Below are 24,298 nucleotides of genomic sequence, written 5' to 3' on the forward strand. Positions count from 1 at the left end.
ACCAGCAAGGTTAGGATCACATCAAGCCTCCAGAAGTTTCGTATTCCAAAGAAGGTATCTGCAATTCATGCAAAACCAGATGTAACTGTAAGCAAACCTCAACTGCTTCAGCCGGAGGTGAGTGCATCATCATCACAGCCTCAACGAGTAAATGTGTCTGCAGCAAGTGATTCAGTTGGACAGAAACGGCATGGTGATAATGTAAAAATACATGTACCTCACCAGAAGAAACAAAAGACTTGTACAGAAGGACCTTCTGCTAAGGCAGTATGCACATTGAAGCTGAAGCCTGGAACTTCAAGTCATTCTAGCAAATGTACTACAGGAGTGACCAGAAAATCTACTGCTAAGAAAACAAGCTCACACATACTCACACCTGAGACTTCAACTAAACTTAGTCAAGGTACCAGCAATGTAACTGAAAAGGAAGAAACAAGACCTGTGAGAATTCTGAAGACACTGAAATCAAAGCTGAAGTTGGCCATTGCACAATTTCTGAGCCAAAGTATTACTTCATTTGACAGGAAAAGTGTCATCCTCCAGACCAGAAGTCCTCTTATCCACAGACTTAAAAGAGAACTTGAAAACCTACTGCGTGATCTGTACAGCAAATTTGTCACTCCACAAGCCATTATGGCAGTCACTGATCTGACCCTTCTTGATTACAAAAAGAAGAATCTTAGAGAAGAAAGTGAGATTGTCATAGGAAGTGAAGCAAGAGAGACTGTGAGCACATTGGACAAGGCTGATCGCCAGAAGTTTTATGCAGCAGTATACTCTTATTACTCAAAGGCATGTGACTACATTGTTGCAAAATTTCCACTGAAATCCAATGTCATCATCCATGCACAGGTTGCAGATATTTCATGTAGAATGGATGTCAAATTCACCTCTGTGAAGTTTTTCATGGACAAGTTTCCGTGCATGTTACTCGTCAAAGAAGGAGAAGACAGACATAGTGCGATGGATGCACTGGAAAACCAGTTTGTGAGCTATCAAATTGCTCAGATTCCAGACTCAGTGCTAAGAGAGGAAGGAGCTGACAAGCAATGGGCAGTTATGATGACACAGAAGGGTGCATCAGGTGAACTGAGCTATGATAGACTTGGAAGAGTAATGCTAGGGATCCTGACAATACCGAGTGTGAAAGGGTGTTCAGCCAAGTACGCAAGAACAAAACTGATTTCAGAGGATCAATGAGTGATGAAACTCTGTCAAGTTTACTAATCACCAAGGCTCAGCAGACAGGACCTTGCTACTTGAGAGACTTTGATGACAAATTTCTCAGGAGAGCTAAGTCAGCTACATGTAGAGCTCTCAATGAATAACAATCTATGTGTCATGAGGAAAGAAACTGATTTCAGGCAGTCAACAAATGTTTAAACAATGCTACTGAAATAAACTCAACTTTACTTTTCCTCCAGTGAGAGCAGACAGGACCATTATACCTCAACAAATTAAGAATTTAAAGCATCAGCTACATAGAGCTCTTAACACCTGTGCCTGTGGTAAGTTTTTTCTTTTTTCTTAAGGGCAGTAAAAATCCAAATGCATACTTTAATTAATGATATTTTGAATGGTCCATTTAATCATATTTTATTGTGTTATTCATTTATCTTCAGATTTATGAATATTTTGGGCAATAATTTTCTCAAACCTAAGATTCACCCTAAAAACAACTGAAAACCCCTGTAGATAATAGACTGGAGATCACATCTTTTAACAAATGGCTGATCTCAACTCTGTGTGATTTATATGTTAATTGTTATGTATGTGAAGAAATAGCTTTGCATTGATGTAATCCAGGAATGGGGAGAAAGGTTAAAATGCTCAAAAAAAAGGCTCAGATTGCACCAGAGAGTGTCTAGAACCCCAGAGCAAGGACTTCGTGCTTGTGTTTTTTATCTGATCATTACTAATTTTGAAATTCAAATGTTGGCAGCTATGCTACTGGTTTACACGCATCCACAAAACTGACTTTCTACCACTTTCATAAAACTTTGTAAAGTTTTCTCGCATTCTACTACTGATGTGCATGAAGCCTTGAATTTGGCATAAAGCTTGAAGAAAGACCTGGCTTCCACGTATCCCTGGTAGGTCCATTCCTTCCTTACAGACTGGTTGATGTGAAAATGGAGAGTGAATTTTGTAACTACAATTACATGGTAGTGTCTTTGGCAAGGAGAGGGGTATCGATTTGTTTGGAAGGTCCAGTCACTTTGCAGACATGCAAACAGTACTTTACTCTCACACTCGATGGTAGGGATCAACTGTGAATGTCTCTTTGACCAATGGCCAGACTGTCAAGGTCTCCTATCCAGAAAGGATGATGGGATGATCCCAAGCTCAGTGCAGGAATCAGCTGTCTGTATCTTTCTGTAGGACAGCAAGCCTGACGATGTCGCCAAAGGTCTCCTCTATGGCAGCCTGCAGTGCACGGTCACTATTCTTCTCGTTGCTGATGTTGGCACTGGCCATCTGGCCCTCTCGGCTCATCAGCATGGCTAGCTCAGCATCATTCCCTGTAGGAACCATGACATAGGGTAAAGCAAGGCATTACTTTGGGGTGAAGGAGGCAGGCAGGGTTCTTTCAATACAAAAATAAACATGCCAACTACAATACTGATGGTTTGATGTGGGTCAAATAAAAAGAAATGAATTTCACCGAACCTGAAAATGCAACTTAACAAAATACAATTACTTTACAGAGAAACTGTCCCTTCCATTTTCCTTACCTGCCTGAGACTGTAGAAAAACAGCCTCACTCAAAATTATGAACAATAGAGGCATTAATTCTAAAGCCCCAAAAGAGAAGCTATGCTCACCAGTATATGACGGGCTGCTACCTGCTGCTGATATCCTAGAAGCGCACATCCTCCCTAGCTGGATCAAGAGGGAGGTGATATCCTCATAGAGAGGAGGGAAAGCTCGACAGATACGCACGAGGGAGGGCAGAGTAGCCTGGTAGAAGATGGCCCATCTCTCCACTGTCAGGACTGTTGTCAAGAGGGTGAGGGAATGTGAGCACTGAGACATTACATCACTCGCTTCTAATTTGTTATTATTCAATTCATATTCAAAGTATCTATGGTTGAGGAAACTTAATTATGTGTTGTTTTATTTAATACATGCGTACATTGTTATACAGTGTATCTTCAGGAAACGAACTTCTTACTAAGTACATAGACCTATTTGGAAATTACACATATTACATGGAATTAAGGAGATGATGTTTCACATTAAGGTGTGAACTGCATCCATCCATTTATAGTATTTGGGAAGCTTCTTTTAAGTCTGAAATATTGCAGCCAAGTTCTTTTTGGTGAATAAGAAATTAAGGTATAGTTCATCAATATCCATTATTCAAGTTGTTTTACTCATCATGCAGATGGTAAAAGATATCTGTGAGTGGCTGGTGGACAGAAGTGATCAGGACAAGAATATTGTAGGAAATACACATGTCCTGCACAGATGGCATATGTAGACATACGGGTTAGTTCATGTAACACTAGACAAAACATCCATTATGCAAGGAATACAAGAATTTACCTGTGAGAAGAGATGACATGACATTGACAGCCAGTCTTGCTACACTGAGAGACTTGGGCAGGGCGTACTGGAGACACAGGTGTGACGTCAACTCTATCGCAAACATCTGGTGGAGAAAAAAAAGACAACCCAAAATGGCCGAGAGACTCATGGTCAACCTGTCAATCAATGACAGAGATGCTTGTGTACTTTGACGTTAAGATTCAGCTCGATTACGGTGTAGCTAATGTCTTGGCTCTTAACTTTCATCATTATGCTAGGTGTTACAAAAAACATTTCCCACTTTTTATCATTGATAGTTCAAAATCTATATATCAAATAACACTGACATTGATATGAGCAATAGCTGAATAGTACACAATTTTGTTGGAGGTAATTTGAACATTAAAGCATAAATCAGTTTCATGAAATTCAAGATTTATTTTTAAGTTAGGTTCCAGATTTTGCTCTATTTTCAATCTCCAGTACAAAAAACTTTAATTTTGCACAGGGGTCAATTGGTGTGTATGGGAGTGTGTGGTTAACACCCAGACAATGGTCCTGAACAATGGCCAGGGTTTGAATGCTCTATTACATATTCATGAGAAATTCCACTATCACAGCTAGCCTTTATTCATCCTGAAATGTAATGCATGCAAGCACATGAAAACATGTGCTTACTTCTTCATGTGCATGCATTTTACCCTTCACCATGAATTCAGACTAGCAGTGCCCAGGGCAATCCATCATGAATTATCAGTAAGGCATTCATGTGCCTTGGAGCAAGAGACCAGAAGCCTAGACAGCAGAACTCTGAAAAGGTGGTATTCATATTTGTTGTTCAGGGTCATTGTAAGCACACACTCACATACACATATTTGGTTCCTGTGTAAAGTTCAATTTTGTACAGAGGGTACAAATTTGACCAAAATCTGGAACTTAACTTTGAAATAAATCATGAATTTGATGAAACTGATTCATGCTCTCATATTCAAATCACCTTCAAATAAATTGTACACTATATCAGCTACTACTCATATCAATAACAATGTTAGATGATATATAGTTTTCGAACTATTGAGGATCAAAAGTGGGAAATGTTTTTTATAACATCTAGTATCTATTTGTAACTTTCGTTCAGAAATGCAAGAAAAAAACAAAAACTGCAAATTGCTCATGTCAATACAAAAATGGAGACAGATGGGCAGAAACGAATATATTTGAACATGATCTACTTGGTCAACATTGAATAAGCTTACCTCCCAATCTGACTTGATCTACCATTATTTATGTACACACTAGAGAAATATATATAATGATATGGGGGGGGGGGGAATGAAGCAAAAGTGAAATACAAACCTGTTTAGTGATGTCGGGTTGGGCTAGTAACTCTGGGATAAAATCCAGACAGATGTGCATTGAAGGGATCCCAGCCACAGTGTATGGGAGAAGACTGCTGGCATAGCCCTGGGGTAGGGAAGAATGATTGTAGGATTACTGAACTCATCAGCAGAGTCAATCAATGTTCTAAAAATCTTACTTACCACTGCAGAAAATGCATCAATTTGCAAGCAAGGCTCTTCAAAGAGGAAAACAGTAACATTGCTTCTGAAGGATGAAGGATTTTCCAAGTCTACAAACGATAGGCACAATCCTAAAAAATAAAACGAACTATTTTGATTCAACATAGTGGCTCCCATACAAACATGTATATGTACATCTTACAAATGCAAGATGGTGCAACACAATGCCATACTCCAGGATATGACGGTCCCCCAATTATGACATGCTGCATCATATGCTGCTGTATAACAACACTCACCTGGAAGTGAATGAGTTTGGCCAGGCTTGGGTCAGCAATAAACATCTGATGGAGGAGAGAGCAGACCTGACACCTGACCTCTCGTAGGCATGACAACTGACTTCCACCGTCCTGTCCAAGATATAAACAAAAAGGCTATCAAAATGAACTGGAGGTCAAACTACACAACAAACACTGTCTTTTTAGCAGGATGGAGCAAACTTCTCTGTGATAATCTTGTACATGCATATATGACATCTCAAAAGTAAAAACGGTATCAATTGAGAATGAAGGGTTTATGGGACAAACCCTGTACCACGGCTTTCTGTAGTTCAATCGGTAGATCACCGGGCTAGCAATCCGGAGGTCTCGGGTTAGAATCCCAATGGAATTCCATGTACTTTGCTCAATTTTTCACTTATGAATCTTTATAAATTGATGGCAAAGTGCAATGTGATGACAATAAGGTAACAAATGCTGCCTGCTACCAAAATAGTCACAACAAGTGGGTATGGAGTGTGTGGGGTGGGGCAAACCAAGGCTTTCACCCACTGATGACCTCCTACCTCCTCCTCGTCAAATGGAAGGCAGACCTCCAGCAGGATCTGCACTGCAGCACTCTCCTGGGTGAGAAGCAGGGCTGCCTTCAGCTCCTCCCGCTCCACCTGGGAGGGCAGGGGGCTGGCTGCTGCCGGGTCTGGCCGGGCTCGGGCCACGGTGGGGTTGGACAGGATGTGGGAGGAGAGGTAGGCACGGCATGCTGCCAAGTAGGCACGCAACGTCTGCAGGATCAACTCTAAGACGGGTGGACATCTGGATATAAGAGGAATGTAGGAGAGATTCAAGGTAAAGGTAAGGATTCATATCTCCCTACAAAGTTATCCTCACCATCAGCATAGCCCGAGTTTGCTTTTACAAAGTATTGATACCCCCCCCCCCCCAATATATTTATATAAACATGTTACTTCTTCAGATTAGGATGTAAGTAACTGGATACAATTCCACATGACAGTCACTTCCCATTTCCAAATACAGATGATTTGAAAACATCCAATTCTACTCCAAGATGATTCATAGACATAGACTTCAGAGGAAATGGTAAAAAAAGCGTCAGTGTCATATTTCTTATAGAAAAATTGCTGTAATTACAATGCAGAGACTCCAACTCTCCCGTTTTCGACGGGAGATCTCCCGTTGAAAGCCCATTTTTGCAAAATCTCCCGTTCTCCTGATTGAGATTTGATTTCTCCCGCCCTGGCTCTGTGTCTCCTGGTGGAAAGGATTTCTTACTTATTGCTATCTTATGTTGAAAAAATAAGCCTTAGATAACACCAGAGAACATCTAGAACCCTAGGAACTTCGCGCTTTGCACACATCAACTTGGAGTCTCCCGTTTTCTAGGAGTTTCGGGCGGGAGAATCTCCAGATCATCAGGTGCTTGGGGTTGGAGTCTCCGACAATGGTAATTAATGGCTTGTGAATTTGAAATAAATTTTTAGTCCCTGTTGCTGCTAAATGGCGTAGGTGAGGAGAAGCGATTGGATGCTTCCTCTACATTTAGACACAACTAGATACACAACTAGACTGACTGCAAACCAAGTGTCAGTCCTGGTCAGTGCTCTTATCAATACTTATTTAAATAAAAACAGAATAAATAACAGTACAGTGCTCTCATCCAATAACAAACACAAAAAAATGATCTTCTATATTTCTTTTTATACTTGATTTACAAAGCTACAACTAAATTTCTATTTAACGAAAGAAAACTCCCAGTTCCAAGAACTTAGATATACCAGGAGTTGCCAGGACATGGTGAATGGGGTTTTATATGATATATTTGTGATTCTCAATTCAAACATTGTACTTGAAACTGAAATATAAAGGCTTAAAGCATCTAAAAAAAGGAGACAAACTTTCAAAATAAGATCAGGGGCCCGTTTCATAAAACTTGTCATCAGTGACAACTGCCACATTTCTATGACAAATTTGCTCTCAACTGTAGAATAATGTAACACGGACTGAATTAACACTATCACGGATGAAACGTATTGTCAACGTTCTGAGTATCACGAGCGAACCCCACATTAAAGATCTAAATGAAACGGCAATAATAGTTTCCCTTTACCATCTTTTGCGTGATTCTACATTAACCACTCAGATGCAAGGATTTCAGTAGCTTATCGCATCTATGACAACTTGTCACTAAAGGCAAGTTTTATGAAACGGGCCCCTACTTGAAGCCTTTGCCTGATAAGTATCAAGTGATGTTTACTGGCCAAGATAAAAAAGAAATCATTGGATTTACAGAGACAAGGAGTTTATATCAGAAAAGACAGATGGAATACCTGAAAACTCTGAGATCACAGCGAAGGACAATCAATGGGTCAAGTGTCAAGTCTTCTTCATTGTATGGTGTGACTGGCTTCACCTTGGACAGGGCATTGACCGTCATGACGTGGAGTCTAAATATGAAGGAGTCAGACAGAGAAGCAAAGCTTATAATGACATGATTTTGAAGCTTCCAAAGAACAACTACCTCCCTTTAATAACAATAGTCGATATCAGTTTTCTCCTTATCTACCTTTATTGTCAAAACCACACTTAAGTGCTGGGGCATGCTATTGCGATAACCCATGTACAATGTACCTTTGCACAAATGCAAATAAATGAACAATGTCAAAAGAGCTTGAAATCTTTGATGCAAAGCTGCCAGGTCCTTCTACTTTACAACATCTTCATAGGGCATATTGCCAGACAGTAATCTTGACATTGCATGTTATGTGTGCTGGTTTCCCGAGTCAAAACATGTGATTATCAAAAGATATGAAAGTTGGATGTCTAAACAACACACTATCAAATTCGAATTCTTGGCAAAGGTAGCAAAAAATATATGTAATATATACATATATCTCTCCTGTCCTACTGACGTCCTTCCCCCTACCATTTTAATATGGAGAGGAATTGAACGTTGCTGGCCATGTTACCTTCTGGGCATGACTGTGTTGAGTTTGTGCCAGAGACTGACTGCCATGCTGGTGACCTTCCTGGGTACATCAGGAGCGAGGAGTCCAGGCAGGCTGGCCACCAGGGTGTCTGTGTACTCCATCAGACGGGGATTGTCTCTATCCAACAGGGCCTCTAGGATCAGCACGGCTGGGGTCGGGTTGGTAGCTGCCACGGATAGAGCTGCCATGGGATTAGAGTGGTGGGAAAGAGATGTCATACATTATCTGTGGAATAAAATTGATGGAGGCTCAGATGGTCTGCAAATGGTTTTTTTTTTTTTTTGACAGATCCTCCAGCATCCAGGGAATATTAGAGAGCCATGTTTTGCCTCAGACCATACTGAATTTTACTCCTGCATACAGAGATGAAGATGTTCCTTTCATTTGTTCTTATATTTTAGTGCTCAACATGAAACTCACACTATATAAGCCAATTAAATTTGTCAGATTAACATCAAAATGTTACAAAGACTGAATAAGATTTCTTTTATCAAATAAGATGCCAGTAAACAGCACAAGGAACTTGCTTCTTCACAACCATGATGCTTAGCAAGTGACAACCCCAGTGAGGGTGATTCCTATGTGAAAAGCATTTATCCCAGCTGCTGCTTGATGAGAGTTTTAATGACTCACCCTCTTTGAGTTTGTCTGGACTGCATCTGTCTCTCTCCCCTGGACCACTCCCCAGCCTCCTCCCACCACCATTGGCTCCTCGCTTCCTCTTCCTCATTCCCTGGCGATCCCTCTCCTCCATCTCATCGGCCAGCCAGTCCTCTACCAGGCACAGGTGGGGGTAGTGGGTGGAGACACAGCGCAGCAGGGTTGGGTAGAGGGCGCCGTACTCTGTCTGCTTGGCCTGGGCATGTCGCACCAGGTACTTGATGGGCAGCTGAGAGATCAGCTGTCTGGAGTAGGTCAGGGGTCGTTCATTTATTATCACTGGAGTGGGAGAGAGGAATAGGCAGAGAAAAAGATAGCTTACCATAGTTTCTCAATATCACCTTCAGAAGACATATAACTGCTAACAACAGCACTGCTGTTTGAGAAACAACAAATTTACTGGATCTTGCAATGGAATTACCTTCACACTTATACCTCTACCTTTAGTGCTACAGTTAAGAGGGCACTTCTTGTAAAGCTCTTAGAACTCGATTACCCATACCAAGATTTGAATGAAATGAAACTCAATAATCTTCACTACTGACGTCATGTGATTGGTCAATTATTGATTTACAATTACAAAGATGTCACTGGCTACTGTCATTAACACATAGACAAAGCTCCAGAAATTTCCTTGCAATATCACATGTCCCTTGCTTTTTGGCACATCTCTTATTCTGACTAAACAGCTTCTTACTTCTGTGATAACATCTGATAATAAATATCTTTTAGTAGATTTTTTTTTTCCCACACATGATGCACCTTTCTGTCATTTAACAAAATGTTTTATTTCCCATGGGAATATCATACTGTGGCCTTGAATCTAATGATAACACTGTTTTTTAAATTAGCATCATTAAGAGCTAATAGGATGAAGACTCATAACTATAACATGCTGTTGGAACCTGCCCTCTTTATTACAGGGGATGCAGTCAAATATAACACTCACTGAGATGTTTCATATTGTTCAGCACACAGTCTTCGTACAGCATCACATAGTACAACATCAGGAGCTGTGCCGCCATTCGCGCTTCCTCCCCCAGCTCCACCTTTTCCTCCACCTCCATAGCATCTGATGTATTGCCCTGCACGAGGGACACTGCAGAGGACTTGAAGACCGACAGGATCTCCCTCTCTGAGAGTGGAGTGTTCCGCAGGTGTTTGGAGCCAGACTGAGTGGGCATGACCACGGAGGTAACAAACACTTCAATCAGCGGGGGCAGCAGTGGGTGGAGGGGTGGGGTAGCGTTGCATATTTGCCTAAAGAGCCAATCCTGATGAGAGAAACAAACGTAAGTCATACCAAATATTATTGCTGCTTCAATAAGCACAAAATAATGCTGTTCAGAACCACAGAATCTCAAGAAACTTTCAACCCAGGTGTATAAATGAGAATCTGACAATGCCAGGGTAATGATAATGACAGGACCCTGTGGTACAAGTGTCAATACTGAAGAGGCTACCCTGGATAAAGAAGACCATGTTATCATTATTATTACTATTATTTCAAAGTACCTGGTACCTGAGCACCTGGTGGTGTTGTGTGTTCAACCTCAGTCCAAATGGGGGGCATTTCATGAAGCAATTTGTCAGATATCTCGTCTGACAAACTGTTAAAAGCTACTGAAATCCTTGCTTCTGATTGGCTGAGAGTAAATTTTTGTCCGACAAGTTGTCGGACAAAATGCTTCATGAAATGCCCCCCAGATGGCATTGTGTGTTCAACCTCAGTCCAAATGGACAGTTTTAGAGCTGTCATGATGTGGAATAAAGCAATGACTGAACAGTTGAAGTTGAGACATTCTAGATAAAACGCCATGAGTGCCCTTCAAAGGCGGATACCGGCACTATACAAGACGTCATCATCGTTATTCATCGTCATCATCGTCACCATCATCATCAGCATTTTTTCAACTTTACAAGATTTTTGCTTGAATTTGTCTGAAAAGGGCACCAATGATTGCATGCAGCCCATTAACAATTTATCCCTACAATATACATCTATGTGTAGTTCATGTGGTTAAATATTGTTCATTATCACAAACCAACTCCATGCCTTTGACTCACCAGTAGTTCGTACACTATCCTCTTTTGCGGGTTTAGTAAATAGCAACCAACTTTATATTAAGTGAAGTACTTGGAAATCTGTTTCATGAGCTTGGTTTGGTTATTAGTGGGGCTAAGCTTCTGCCTATACCTTGATTGGGATATTATGCTTTAGTCAGCAACTACTGTCATGATAAATGAAGCATTGGACATCAGCATTATGGGCTTGGTTTGGTGATTAGTGAGGCTATGCCTGTGTCTCTACCTTGATAGGGATGTTATGCTTGGTGAATGCCCGGCTCTTGAGGAGGTGGAAGACACAGTGAATGGAAGGAACCCTGTCGTTGATGCACTGAGTTTCGGGGTGACAGCTACTGTCACAGCATGGGCGGCAGCTACCTGCAAGGAGTAAGTTGACACAGTCATGCAGTGAGATGAAGACTAGCTATCAATCATCTACAGTACATAGACAACACTCTTCATTCATTGCTCTGAATTCAGCTGGCAGTATCACAGGAATATGTTTGTGTCCATAGCAATAGCATACAGTCACAAGGACAAAAGGGAGGGAACAAAATATCAACATAATCCCTGTAATGCCAGTAACTGCATTACACACAATGTGTGAACAATTCTACCCCAAAAAAATCTAATTATAAAATGTTCAACATCTTCATTATTATTACCACTATTGGACCAGAACATTATACCTGGTGATTGCAGCCACATTACCTGTTTCTGTGAATATATCTTGGATGAAGAGAAGCCTCATCTTGGCAAGGGAGTTGGTTCTCATTGCAATCTGGAAAGAAACAGGAGAACACATCAAGTGATTGATGAGTCGCAAAAACATGTTTTACATTCATTTCATGACTCTAAAGTGACATCACAGATATAAATAATGACTAGAGACAAACCTCTAGGCACTCACTCACCTTCATTCCAAGAGTGGTACACACTAGTTCTACGATGGCTTGCATCTGGTTTGCATGGAAGTGAATGGCCATCAGCAGAAGCATTTCACTGAAAGAAGCACTGACACCGCTCTCCCTGCAACAAATAACAAAGAAACATGCAAACTACATGGCACTGCTCTGTATAAAGAGACTCTGACTGAGCTACAGCAATGTACTGTATGTTTGAAGACATATATTAATATCACTATTTCTAAGGTATGTCTACTGCTTTCAATACAGTTTATAAAAACGAAGGTAGCCTCATACTCTTAAAAAAGCTGCTGAGAGAGCAGAGGCCAACCTAAAGGCAGAATTTCCAATGTGCACTGTAGAGAATTTTCCCCAACATTTCTGAGACAAACAAATCAAACAATCCTATTAAAGTGATAGTACAGATCCTCATCATTTCAGTTTTGAATAAAACAAGTTTAAATTCTAAGTGTTAAATTTATTATGAAATCCAGTAAATGCAGTGTAATATCTAAACTCAAAAGTGCATCTGATTCAAGTTGTAGCCAGACAAGGAAGTGAGACATGATAAAGGCATTGCGCAAACAAATCAAAACACCTTTATAAGCAATTAGTCATTTATCCTGGATTACACTGCTCACCTCTCAAATCTTGGTCCCTCCTTCACGAGCCAATTTATCCACCTCGTCACAATCTTCTCATCATCTCCACTGTCAAGAGCACATGAAATCAGAACAAGTACTAAACAGAACACATTCATTCACCACTTATATCAAAGCTTTGATCATCAGGACTGTTCTTCCTGTCAAGATGAATTTGGGTCTTCAAATGTATATGCTTGTGTGGCTCCTGAATATTTAAAAAAAAAATCTGTTTTAAAGGTCTGATAGACCTGCAATCATCAACACCATATCTGCAGCTAATTGGATCAAGAAAATATCTGTATTTGCGACATGATGAAATGGTCCCATTTTAGTCCACTGTTATATAACTCTAAAAAATGTTCATAAAGGGGCCTGAATGAAATTTGGAAAATTTCTCCTCTCACTACTACACAAGCTGTCAGTGATCCACAATCATTTTCCAGTTTCTGTGTGCTCCTGATTACAAGAAGAAACAGATAGTTACAATGCAAACAAAATCAACAGGGATTACAATTTTTGTTTGTGCATTGTTTGTATTTTGTTTGTTTTGACACCAAATAGACAGAAAAGAGACAAGTTATGACTACTTTGGAAGACAGTGATAGATTGAAGCCTACCTGACTAGGAAGGGGCAGGCTAGCAGCATGCACAAACCCATAGATATGAATCTGATGCCGGCAGCTGTGGGCGGAGGATGGCTGGTCAGTAGACGTAGCAGCTGCTTGGTTTCTGTCTCACTGAACCTGTGTGACCAATCAATTGATCATGGAATGTCACCTGTCATTGGTCTAACTCTTGTAACAAACTATATTCCTGCTTCTGGGAAGTACTGGGAAATATCTGCTAAGAATGAGTAGCCACAGTAACCTATGCGAGGAAACGAGGCCCCTAATGGTCTTTGGTAGCCAGATGGATGAACAAGGACTTTTTGGAGGTTTGTATCCAATTTTCTGACAATCAAGTGGCCTTTTGCTCTTACAGTTAAAAAAAAGTGGAGTCTCTGGAATATTCATCTTTTATTTTGGTGAAAACAAATTCCTTACAAGCATAGTACACATACAGTCTGTCATATACGCTTGTATATCCCCTCTCATGAGGCCTTAAAATCTCAGGCTTTCCCTTTCCTATTTCCAAATAGATAATGATGATTTAAGTACATATCCCTCTGTTAATTTCAAGAAATATCTCTATTCAGTACACAGCACATCATTTCTAATATACAGTCAACATAGGTTGGGGTATATATGTATATCCCAGCTCACATATGGTTGTGAATTCACTGAATGCAGAATAATGCAAAAATTCCTCCAGAAAATCAATAACAGGGATAATCAAAATGAGAAAACAAATCTCGGATTACCACTGTCCTGCTGTTTTTCCTAGCATTAATGAAAACTACAAGAAGCAAGACTACAGACAAGGAGTAGTCATTGCCTACAGAAAAGAAGAAGAAAAACAACAAATATGACACAATGTGCAATATATCTAAGCACCATTAATGCAGCTGCTGTGCTTACCCCTCCCATCCCTTTCCCTATCAAATACCTGAGTGAAAACATGTGTTTCTCTCACTCTAAACCCTATGGCCCAAATTCATGAAGGTGGTACAATCTCTGTCCATGGTTTAAACCATGGACAAAGATTGTACCACCTGTGTGAATTCGGGCCTATGACTTACTTCATGCCAGCAATGCCCTTCAGGGCACAGTAGAGTCTCATGAAGGCACTAGCCTGTACCACGTTTCTGGCAGGGAGGTCCCCAAAGTGCTCCAGAGAGGGGGTGATAGTCCTCAGCTCCTGTAGCAGGTGGTCCCTGAGACTTTGCAGCATGGTGTTATCTTGCTTCAACTGATACCAAAGGAAGCAGTCATGTTAGCTTAATCTTAGTCACTGACAAACTACATTTCTGCATCCTGCAAACCATGCTTGCAAACGGATTCAATCCTCATGGAAAAAAAAAAAAAAAAGGGAATTGTACTTCAGGGATCAGAAAAGGAAGAATGTACTATGGTATCTACCTGGTAATCCTGTTCCTTGGATACCTTTTGACCAAGATATCATTATTTTGGTATGAAGTCAAGTGTGGTTTTGGGAATATTACAGGAAAATTAGGAAAATTAGACTCTTATTCACACAATTTTATAAAAGACGACATAATGTTACATTTAAAAATGTAAAATTTACATATGAATATGAACATATGAATGTTGACGTGCTCTAGGCTGACTGATCTCCATATGCTTTTTAAAAATATAATGGAGCATTTTTATATATTTCACCTGGTTATATGTCTGGAAGCTACAATGTTTAATATGACTACTTTCCTGTGTACTCGCAATCAGAACAGCTGAATAATCTTGTGGGCAGGAAAGCAGCTATCTTGCTGATCTTTAACCAATTCAGGGCTTATACTATACATATTTGGCATCAAACTGCACAACTGTCAAAGTAGGAATTTGAATTTTCTATTTAGTGTACATTACTAGTCAGCCACTTTTGAAGGACACAAAACTATGTTTTTAAACAGCCAAATCCCCATTGGTTGTGGTTAAAATGGGCAATGTACGGTGTTGTTGTTTTATCTCCAGAAGTACCATAATATACTGCTAATCAAGAGATAGGCTGTAAAATAATGGTGAGGATTGTTGAATTGAATTGAGTTGACTGGATTGCAGTCCTCCATGCTAGAATGAATGTAAACAAAGACAGAATTATTTCCTACCTTCTGGCTGATGCGGACAAACTGGGCAAACCAGTTGCGGACAGTGGAGCTACTGCCCAGTAGCAGGCCACTGAGGAAGCTGACCATATCGCCCTGACCTCCAGCTGCCTTGCTCCTTGTGGCATGGTCAAGGGACAGTGCCACTGCAAGACCAGGAAGGCGGCACTGGTCAACCTGGATTTAAGAGATAGATGTAATCTTTCGCGTGGGGAAAATGATGGGCTGGAAACAGCATATGCAGGAAGATTATGACAATATTTGTGACCGTCCAGCTCAAAAACCCACAAACAGTCGCACACTAAGATTCTCTGTAATAGACAAAAAAATATGTCCATTGGGCGGAACTCATATTTTAAAAGTTTCCCTCACCTGAGAGAGCAATCTCTTCTCTACTATCTGTCACAAATCTTACACTTTTAAACTACATAGAAAAGTGGAAATCAAGTTTGTCCTACTTTTTGTGAGTTTTGAGCTGGGCAGTCACATTTGCTATTTTCTGGAAGAGCACATTATACAGCTCTATAAGAAGGAAGAGGAGGCATATGGCACATACGTGACTACTCATTCAGTCTACAAGCTTAGTGTCTAAAACAACATACTAATTTGTGATATTCCGGTAAATAGACTCTTACAAGAAATAGCTTAACATTTCTTGCTGCTGGGCTACAGGAAGTTAGTAAATCAAGCATAATTGAAATCAAACAAGCTGTGTGCGACTTGCTATTGAAGAAATGATTTCACATAGGGAATACTCACAGCCATCGCCCTAAGTTTGAGTGTCTGACTTGGATTCATGGCAGCAAGAAGTCGTAGGCTCTCAGTGCGGCGACGCCCACCAATGCTCTCTTCATCCTGCCTCTCTCCACTCTTGATCAAAATGTGACAAACTGATGTTTGGGGGGTCAAGAAAAGGATGGAAAATTAGTTCATTGTTCATTATACAACAGCATATCTCTCTTCATGTCATACAAGTGAATTCAATGTTAAATGAAAATGGCAACAAATTCTACGGCAGCATTACTTACTACTACTTACTTATTCGAGGGCATGTACTTGCTATAATATGTACTTGCTTCAGCCGATGCCAACTCGGGTTCCATAAACAAAGTTGCGCCTCCAAACCTCTCTATTTAACATGACTGTCCGTAGGTCATTAATGCTTTCAAGGCCTGCATCCTTCTTCAGGACACTGATTAAAGTGGCCTTACGTCTCCCTCGTTTTGCAGTTCCCTGTTTAGGTTCCCAGAGTACGAGGGAATTCGCAGATAGCTCAGGGTGTCGCACACAGTGTCCCGCTAGTCGCATCCTTCTCTCACGCACTTTGTCAGACACCTTTGGCAATGTACCATACAAATCATCATTTCTAACGTAGTCACTCCATGACACATTAAGGGCTATCCTGAGCATGCGTGTGTACACTCCGTCCAATGCTTTCTCTTGTCTGGCTGTAAGTGTCCACGTCTCTGCTCCATACAGTAATACAGACTCAACTGTTGTGACAAAAAGTCGCTGTTTTATGTCGTCGCTAAGCTGAGATTTCCACACTTTCCTCATACTGTGCAAAGCATTCCATGCGTGGCCACGTCTGATCCTGATGTCTTGTTCTGTCGAGGCAATCCAGGAGCCCAGATACTTGAAGTCGTTCTTCACATCGAGTACTGCGCCGTCTAAGGTTGTGATAGTGGTATCGTCGATATTAAATGCCATCACCTTTGTCTTCTTTGCATTGAGCCGTAGCCCAATCTTCTTGCACTCCTTTTCCACTGCAAATAGCAGCTCCCTTGCCTTTTCAGTTGTATCTGATATTAAGGCAATATCGTCAGCAAAATCAAGGTCAGTGACCATTATGGGCGGAACACGACGGCTTTGACGGGGCACCAATGTAAATCCAAGCTCCTCCTCCTTGCCATTGATGGCAAGCCTCAAAGCATAGTCAAGGGCTACGATAAACAGAAAGGGTGCCAATGTGTCCCCTTGAAGTACCCCAGCCAGTATTTCAAAATACTCTGTCTCTCCATCAGGCGAGCACACCTTTGCATGCGTCTTGGAGTAAATGACATCAATCGCACGAACTAGTTTCTCAGGAATGCCATAAGCGTTGAGAATCTCTAGGAGCTTCCCCCGATGGATGCTGTCAAAGGCCTTCTTGAAATCGATAAATGTGATCACTGCAGGGAGGCTCCTATCTCTCACTCCTTCAAGTATTCTTCTAAGTGCTAGGATCTGTCCTACAGTCGATCGTTCCTGTCGGAAGCCATTCTGGGAGTCCCTAAGCAGTGGATCAATGTAGGGTCTGATGCGGTTCAAGATCATTCTGTTATATGTTTTGGATACTACTGAGCTCAGACAAATCCCACGGTAGTTGTCAGTCTGGGAGAGATCCCCTGATTTTGGTACTGGGATGATGTTAAGTGTAGACCACTGTTCCGGCTGGTCCCCATCCTCATATGAGCGGTTGATAAATTCTAAGATAATATCATCCACAGGAACATATTTCAGAACTTCAGGGGCTACCCCATCCTCCCCACTGCTTTTGTTGTTCTTCATTTCTGCTTTAGCCTTCGTGTACTCACTCATCGTAAACGGACCATCTGGTATGGGAAGGTCACTAAAAATAGGTGTTATTGGTTCATTACTTTCTAGAAGCTCAGGAGGGTTGCCCAAGAGGTTCTTGAAGTGTGAGTACCAGGTCGCAACTCTCTTTTCTGCACTTTCACCTCGAATCCTGACAGACTGAGATGCCTTTCGTCCGGAGATGTCATTGATGAGCTTCCAACTCAGTCCATATTTTCTATTTTCATGTGCTTGCTCTACTTCAGCTATTTGCCTACGCAATTTTTCCTGATCCAGAATTGCATATGTTCTGTACAAGTTTTCCCTTGTCCTTGCATATTCTTCTCTGCTCTTGCCATCTTCACCCTTGTCTGCGATGAACGCCGTATATGCAGCTTTCGTCTTCTTCCTGGCAACAGTAACTTTAGGGTTTAAGCTTTGCTCCTCCCTCCGAGCCTTTTTGATCTGCTTGAGACATGTTTCTGCTGCTTGTTGATTTGCATTAATAAAGCGTTGGTACGTTTCTGTGGCAGACTCATTCTCCTCCTGGAGTACATGAAATCTGTTTCTTATTTCCACTGCGTATTGCTCCTGTAATTGACGGTCGGTTGTTAGATCCTCCCAAGCATATTTCACTCTTTTCACTTTCTGCTTTTTCGGCGCCCTAAGACTAAGTCTTATTGTTGCAGTCACCACCCTGTGATCAGATCCGAGAGAGGAAAAGGACCCATATGCTTCACTGTTAACGATGCTTTTACGGCAGCATTAAACTGTGGGAAATGCTGATAAATCAATTTCATGAAACGCTGACTTCACTCGAGAATGATGTCGACAGTAAGAAATGTTACATTATACACTTTGCACACCAGCATATACATTTAGGCCTATAGTTTAAATTTTCTTGCTGAGCCATGTATCTTTTAATACAAACAAGAACCCGTAGGTCTAGCTCTCATCTGAGCATCACAGTTTATATTCATGGCAGTCCACGTGAGACAAATTATTTCAAAAATCTTGAGATTTTTCTGTTTTGTTTTGTTTTTGTCGGGAGATAAAATCTTGCTGCAAGACTAAACTGAATTCAGTATTAACACACAGACTGTATAATTATTCCTTTTCTCTGAAAGAGAAATTGTGTAAGGCTAGCACACTAGTAAATTTCACATAGCATGCAAACTTTGATTTGTTCATGTACGAGGACTGAATTTTCTCCTGAGAAGTGTACAATGATCTGGAAAGGAAAAAGTTTCCAATCCCAAGGCACTGAAAAGAGATCGTGAGTTCTGTCTGATGTATGTTGCAGCACCACTTGCACAAATGCAGTAAGAGCTAATCTACATACCGATACTTATACAGTCTAACAAAACGAAACCAGACAATGTCTCTTACAGTGAGAAGCCACAATACATACCTTGGAAAAAGCTGTCTGGAACATTGGCCACCAAACGGCAAAGCATTGTGGGACCCAGCTTAACCCTCAGTAGTACTTCAGCTAGCTTGTTCATTGGTAGCAGAGATGGCAGCTCTGAAAGTGTCACAGTCACATAAAGTTAGTGTAGAAGGGTAGAAAGGGTAGAATAGCCTATTTGATAATCATCAGATTGGCAAGAATTTCTGTAGAAGTCCATGTGGACATTTACAGCTGTAAGTTGATCCGACTGAGGTCACTATCCTCTGGTCTTTTCTTTTTGGGTTTCTTGTAGTTTAAAATGTTCAAATGTTAAAACGTACATATGTAATTCTGAAGTATTGCCATCAACTCTACTGTCACTGTAGAAACTGAAGAAGAGCTCCTCGTTTAAGAATCTTAAGATCATGAACAATAAAGACACCATGAAACATGAACACTCATACAAGCACACAACCTGCTTTGGAAGAATTTAGAATACAGCACATGATAATGCTTGTAGCAATGCCAATTCAGATGCACATATCGTCGCTGGGGCAACAAGACCTCATATCTACAAAATGTCAAATGATCACGAGAGCAATAAACATGGCAGCCAAAGCACTGCATCAAATGGGAGAGCTTTTCCTTTGACATGCCTTGGTGGCTTTATTTTGGGGATTAGAGTTAGACAGCTAGGATTTGGACAGGACATCACTGAACTGATTATCTGACCATTAATCCGACAAAGTCATTTTCGCCAAAATTTCAGATAGGAGGTCTTGAAGTAATATCATAACTAGATGCAAACTGTAGCTTTGTTTGTTTGTTTGTTTATTTGTTTGTAACACAGCATGGCATAACAAATACAATTTTGATTTCCATCCTGCTCAAAGAGAGGAAAATACTGTGTCCCCCTAGTGATCAGTTAATTCCAGGTCTGGGAAAGTGTGAAGAATCTGACTAGCATACCTGCTTGTGCAATGCAGATCACATCTGATACCTCCTCCTGATAGACCTCATTTTCAAACAGCTCACAGGATCTGGTGGCAAAGTCAGTGGGCTCTTTGATCTGTGTATCACAAGCAAAGACAGAGACATGACACATACTGTACTGGAAGTTTGGCTAGAAATGTGGACGTAACTCAAGGCAAAGGTGTCAGTTTAGAATGATCTTACACTGTAGGGTACCCTGCCACTGTTTATGACAAAAATTCTGTCTAAGCACCTTGCACACTAATCTGCCTCCTATATACATATTCATTTTTGTGTGTGAGAACTCATATTGTCATCCCTTGAAAGGAAAAAAGAGAAAAAAATTACACATACAATGTGAAAATATGCATATTCACAAATTTAAGTATTTAAAACACATTTATACTTCTAACTTTAATACAAATTTTTGCATTTCAATTTTATTGTGTGAATTAGATTTGCATGACTTTGCACCGACAACATAGCAACATATTATTTCATCTAGATTTCAAAAGAAATAAAAAATATCATATATATTTAAAAATATCAAATGTATATTGTTATTTTATCTAGAGATTTAAAAAATACCAAAAATGAAAAAAATATATCTGTGCCAATTGAGACTTGTGGTACTTTTGGTATCTCTCAGACTGAATGCAGGCATGCTTTGTCTCTGTATTTTTAGTGCCAGACTTATATCCTCTTTAGTGGGCTTGGATTCCCAGCATCTCACTTCAAAACTGTGTACACCCTTGACATACATCCCTTTTCATGTATGTGCCTTATGGATGGACTTATCATATATTTAGGACAGTCCACTTACAAGTAACAATGCCACATACCACAGTTACAGCACATGAAGCCACAGGTGATGCAAAAAGGGATGAAAGGGACTAGATAATCTTTATTCGCTGACATTTAGGAGTCAAGACATCTGTGCTAATAAGCAATGAAGGCTCAGTAAGGGTAAAATCAATACAACTGTTCTATGTTTTACGCATTTAGCCTTAAAAAAAAAATGTTTTACCTGCATGTTCTTCCTACAAATGATTTTATAAAATGGTCTCTGGATTATCCATTATTTATGACAACTAATTGCAGGTTACTTTAGTATTAACTGGACATATAACACTGTCTTCTTGCAGCATACCTGACTTGAAATGAAGAGAACTTCACTGATGAGCAATCGCAGTCTCCTGGCAGAGTCACTCTTCTCAAACTCCAGGGCCAAGCCATGCTGGATGTGAGCAGTTAGATGATTCTCCACATCACCAAGCTTTTGCCTTTAAAATCAACACAGCACACAAGACGTTGGGACAGAAATATGCTATAATATCTGACGTTACATTATTAGTTGACATAACCATGCACTGCAATACTACAGGTATCTTTAAAAAAAAAATAAAAGTGAATTCCACAAAATATCTTTTTTACATCAACAGTACACATTCCCCTTAACCCGACCAGACGTCATGCGAAGCCTGTCGTGATACTTGTGTACAGCGACAGGGCTGTGTGTAATTAATTAACATTCCCTCAACTTGTTGCTAACATAGAACTAGTATTAAATAATAGCAATAGCAGTTCGGGAAACCCACTCACAAGGGGGGCCCCTCCTTATAAGTAACCCGTCCCCCTTATAAGTAACCCCGTCCCCCTTATAAGTAACCCCCGGGGCACCCCTTATAAGGAGTCTCCATGCTTTTTTGCAATGCAACGCGAAAATGAAAGGACTGCGGCAATTCGCTTGATTATGTCCATAAAGCTTCACAAGTTTCCTAGTTACTCACGAAATTTGAGCAAAATCGGTTCGAGGCATCATATCTAAAATCATGGATTTAAATGCGATGTCAAACGACCCATGCGAATGCTGAAATGCGAGCGATTACTGGCGTGAGTGTCGCCAGGCGCGGCGGCGCGGCAATGCTTGAGTGCAGACGTGGCGACTGAGGACGTACTCATTTTCGCGTTGCATTGCAAAAAAGCGTGGAGACGCCTTATAAGGGGTGCCCCGGGGGTTACTTATAAGGGGGACGGGGTTACTTATAAGGGGGACGGGTTACTTATAAGGAGGGGCCCCCCTTGTGAGTGGGTTTCCCGAACTGATAGTATTCTAATGTTAAACGGGGGGGGGGGGGGGGGGGGGGGGGGGGGTATTCCCCCTGCTTTCAAAAGAATTTAAAATGTGTTACTTGAATTCCCGAATTCCCTTTCAGATCTAGACCTCTAATTTTCTTCATAATAATGTCCTGCGCTGTGGTGATGTCGCAAGAGTAAAAGACGGTTTTCAATACTAAGATGGGTTACCTCGTGTTATTTTGTATCATATCAGACACAAATGCCAATGTAAAAATGTATAGAAACATCTCATCTATCTAGTTCCCGATCCCGCGAGTTCACGTCTACCACCTAAACACTGCCACTCTAGCTCTACTCGTAACCGTTTACTGAACTCCCGGTACCTCATTCTAGCTTCCTTCAGTGCGTCCTGCTCCAGGGTGCTGAAATCCACGGACAGCAGAGCAACGATCGAATTCACCACCTCCAGCCCGGAGAGCACCCGCAGTAACTTCTTGCGTCCCTGCACCCAGGCCTCGCTCGTGTCCAGCGGTGCGCACAGTGACATTCGGACAAGGCAAGGTAGAAGAACGCGAAGTTTTTTCTCTTCTAGCTCAACAATAGCGTCAATGTCGACATTTTGCATCGCCTGGAAAGCTGCAGGCGACACAACAGGCCCGACTGCCATAAGTTCCAGATTTTTGATTTGGTATTTCAGGAGATACATAAAGCCATACTTCGCATCAGTAGTGTGTCTGTAGTTATGCGTCAGTGGTGCTTATAGTACGTATCACACATGCACATGCGATGTAGTACGTACGTACAGTACAGCCACAGAACTCTTACACATAGAAGAATCACTCGCCACCCGTTTTGTCGCCGTCGCTCGACTCATTGTCACGTGACGTCCGCCATTTTGCTTAGCGGAACTTTTTTGCGTGCAAATCCCAGCAGACGCTATCCACATACAGTGACTGCATGTTGTACCGTGTTTTTCTGACGTTCCGAGACCCTGAGCGAGGCATTAAAATGCCATATTGTGCGGCTGTAAACTGCACAAATCACTTGACAAAAGGATTTGGAAACAGGTAAGTTTGACACCAAGCCATGATGAGAATAAGAAGTAAATTAATTCCCCAAGTAACGTTACAATTAGGCGGATCGGTCGTATGTTGGCTTTCTTGTGAGCGCAGTAGCAAAGGTAGTCCCAGACACTGGATTTTGTGTTTGCCGTCGACATATCTGTTTACCACCAACTACTATGCAAAAATAAAAAGATCAAGTAGGCCTAATTTAGGCCCTGGGGCTATATTACACTCTGTACGTTGTGTGTTGGGGCAAACAGCTTTGTACATGAAAAAAGTGTAAATTTATGTAAATTTGAGCTTAGGTGTAAACTTTACACGTAGATTTATTCTTGTCTAGCTAGTTAGAGTCACAGTACCAGGGCAGTGGTGGGCCAGTGTCAGTGACAACACTACAGTCGTTTAGATACTAGATTGTCTAGACTGACTGTGTACTCTAGTATTAAAGTAACCCCGGGACATTGCTTTTGCAATATGCAATATTTGTCATACATGTATTTGCGAGACTTGTCTTGCCTACATATTGTTGCCACGTTAACATTTCGTACTATACCATATACGTGTAGTAAAGTATGTTTTCACACTCATCATAAAGGATTTCATTTTGAATTGTGCTTGAAGCGAACAAGTGCAAGTGAAATCTTGGATTATACAGTATTGCCTTTGATATTTTTTTTTATATTCTTGCCAGTGTCCATTATTCATGGTTTTATTTTGCTGCCATATTGTATGCTAAGTGATTGTACATGCATTTGCTTTCATGATATACAATACATGTAGTTGTCTTATTTGTGACACTTGTTTTACCTACATGTACATACTTTGAGATGCAGCGTAGTATGTTTTCACACTCTTTAGATTTCACTTTGAATTTCGTTTGAAGCAAATGGGTGCGTGTGAAATCTTGC

General features: G+C 40.9%; 1 protein-coding gene across 1 annotated transcript; it reads right to left on the reverse strand.

The window, feature by feature from the left end:
- On the reverse strand, positions 1-22,993 carry LOC139730526 (integrator complex subunit 2-like). The gene is given in 23 exon segments (XM_071641378.1): positions 1-2,522; positions 2,826-2,996; positions 3,550-3,655; positions 4,888-4,995; positions 5,351-5,461; positions 5,896-6,142; positions 7,675-7,791; positions 8,314-8,515; positions 8,968-9,273; positions 9,944-10,268; positions 11,306-11,367; positions 11,370-11,439; positions 11,768-11,842; positions 11,976-12,090; positions 12,608-12,676; positions 13,228-13,353; positions 14,289-14,458; positions 15,333-15,506; positions 16,089-16,219; positions 19,297-19,410; positions 20,245-20,344; positions 21,398-21,530; positions 22,710-22,993. Coding segments are annotated over 23 exon segments (3,480 nt in total). The 3' UTR covers positions 1-2,358.
- Positions 22,994-24,298: the final 1,305 nt, after the last annotated feature.

Source organism: Diadema antillarum, unplaced genomic scaffold (genome assembly GCF_040938485.1).
Source record: "Diadema antillarum isolate AM-2024a unplaced genomic scaffold, OU_Dant_1.0 seq00000320_RagTag, whole genome shotgun sequence".
Classification (NCBI taxonomy): Eukaryota; Metazoa; Echinodermata; class Echinoidea; order Diadematoida; family Diadematidae; genus Diadema; species Diadema antillarum.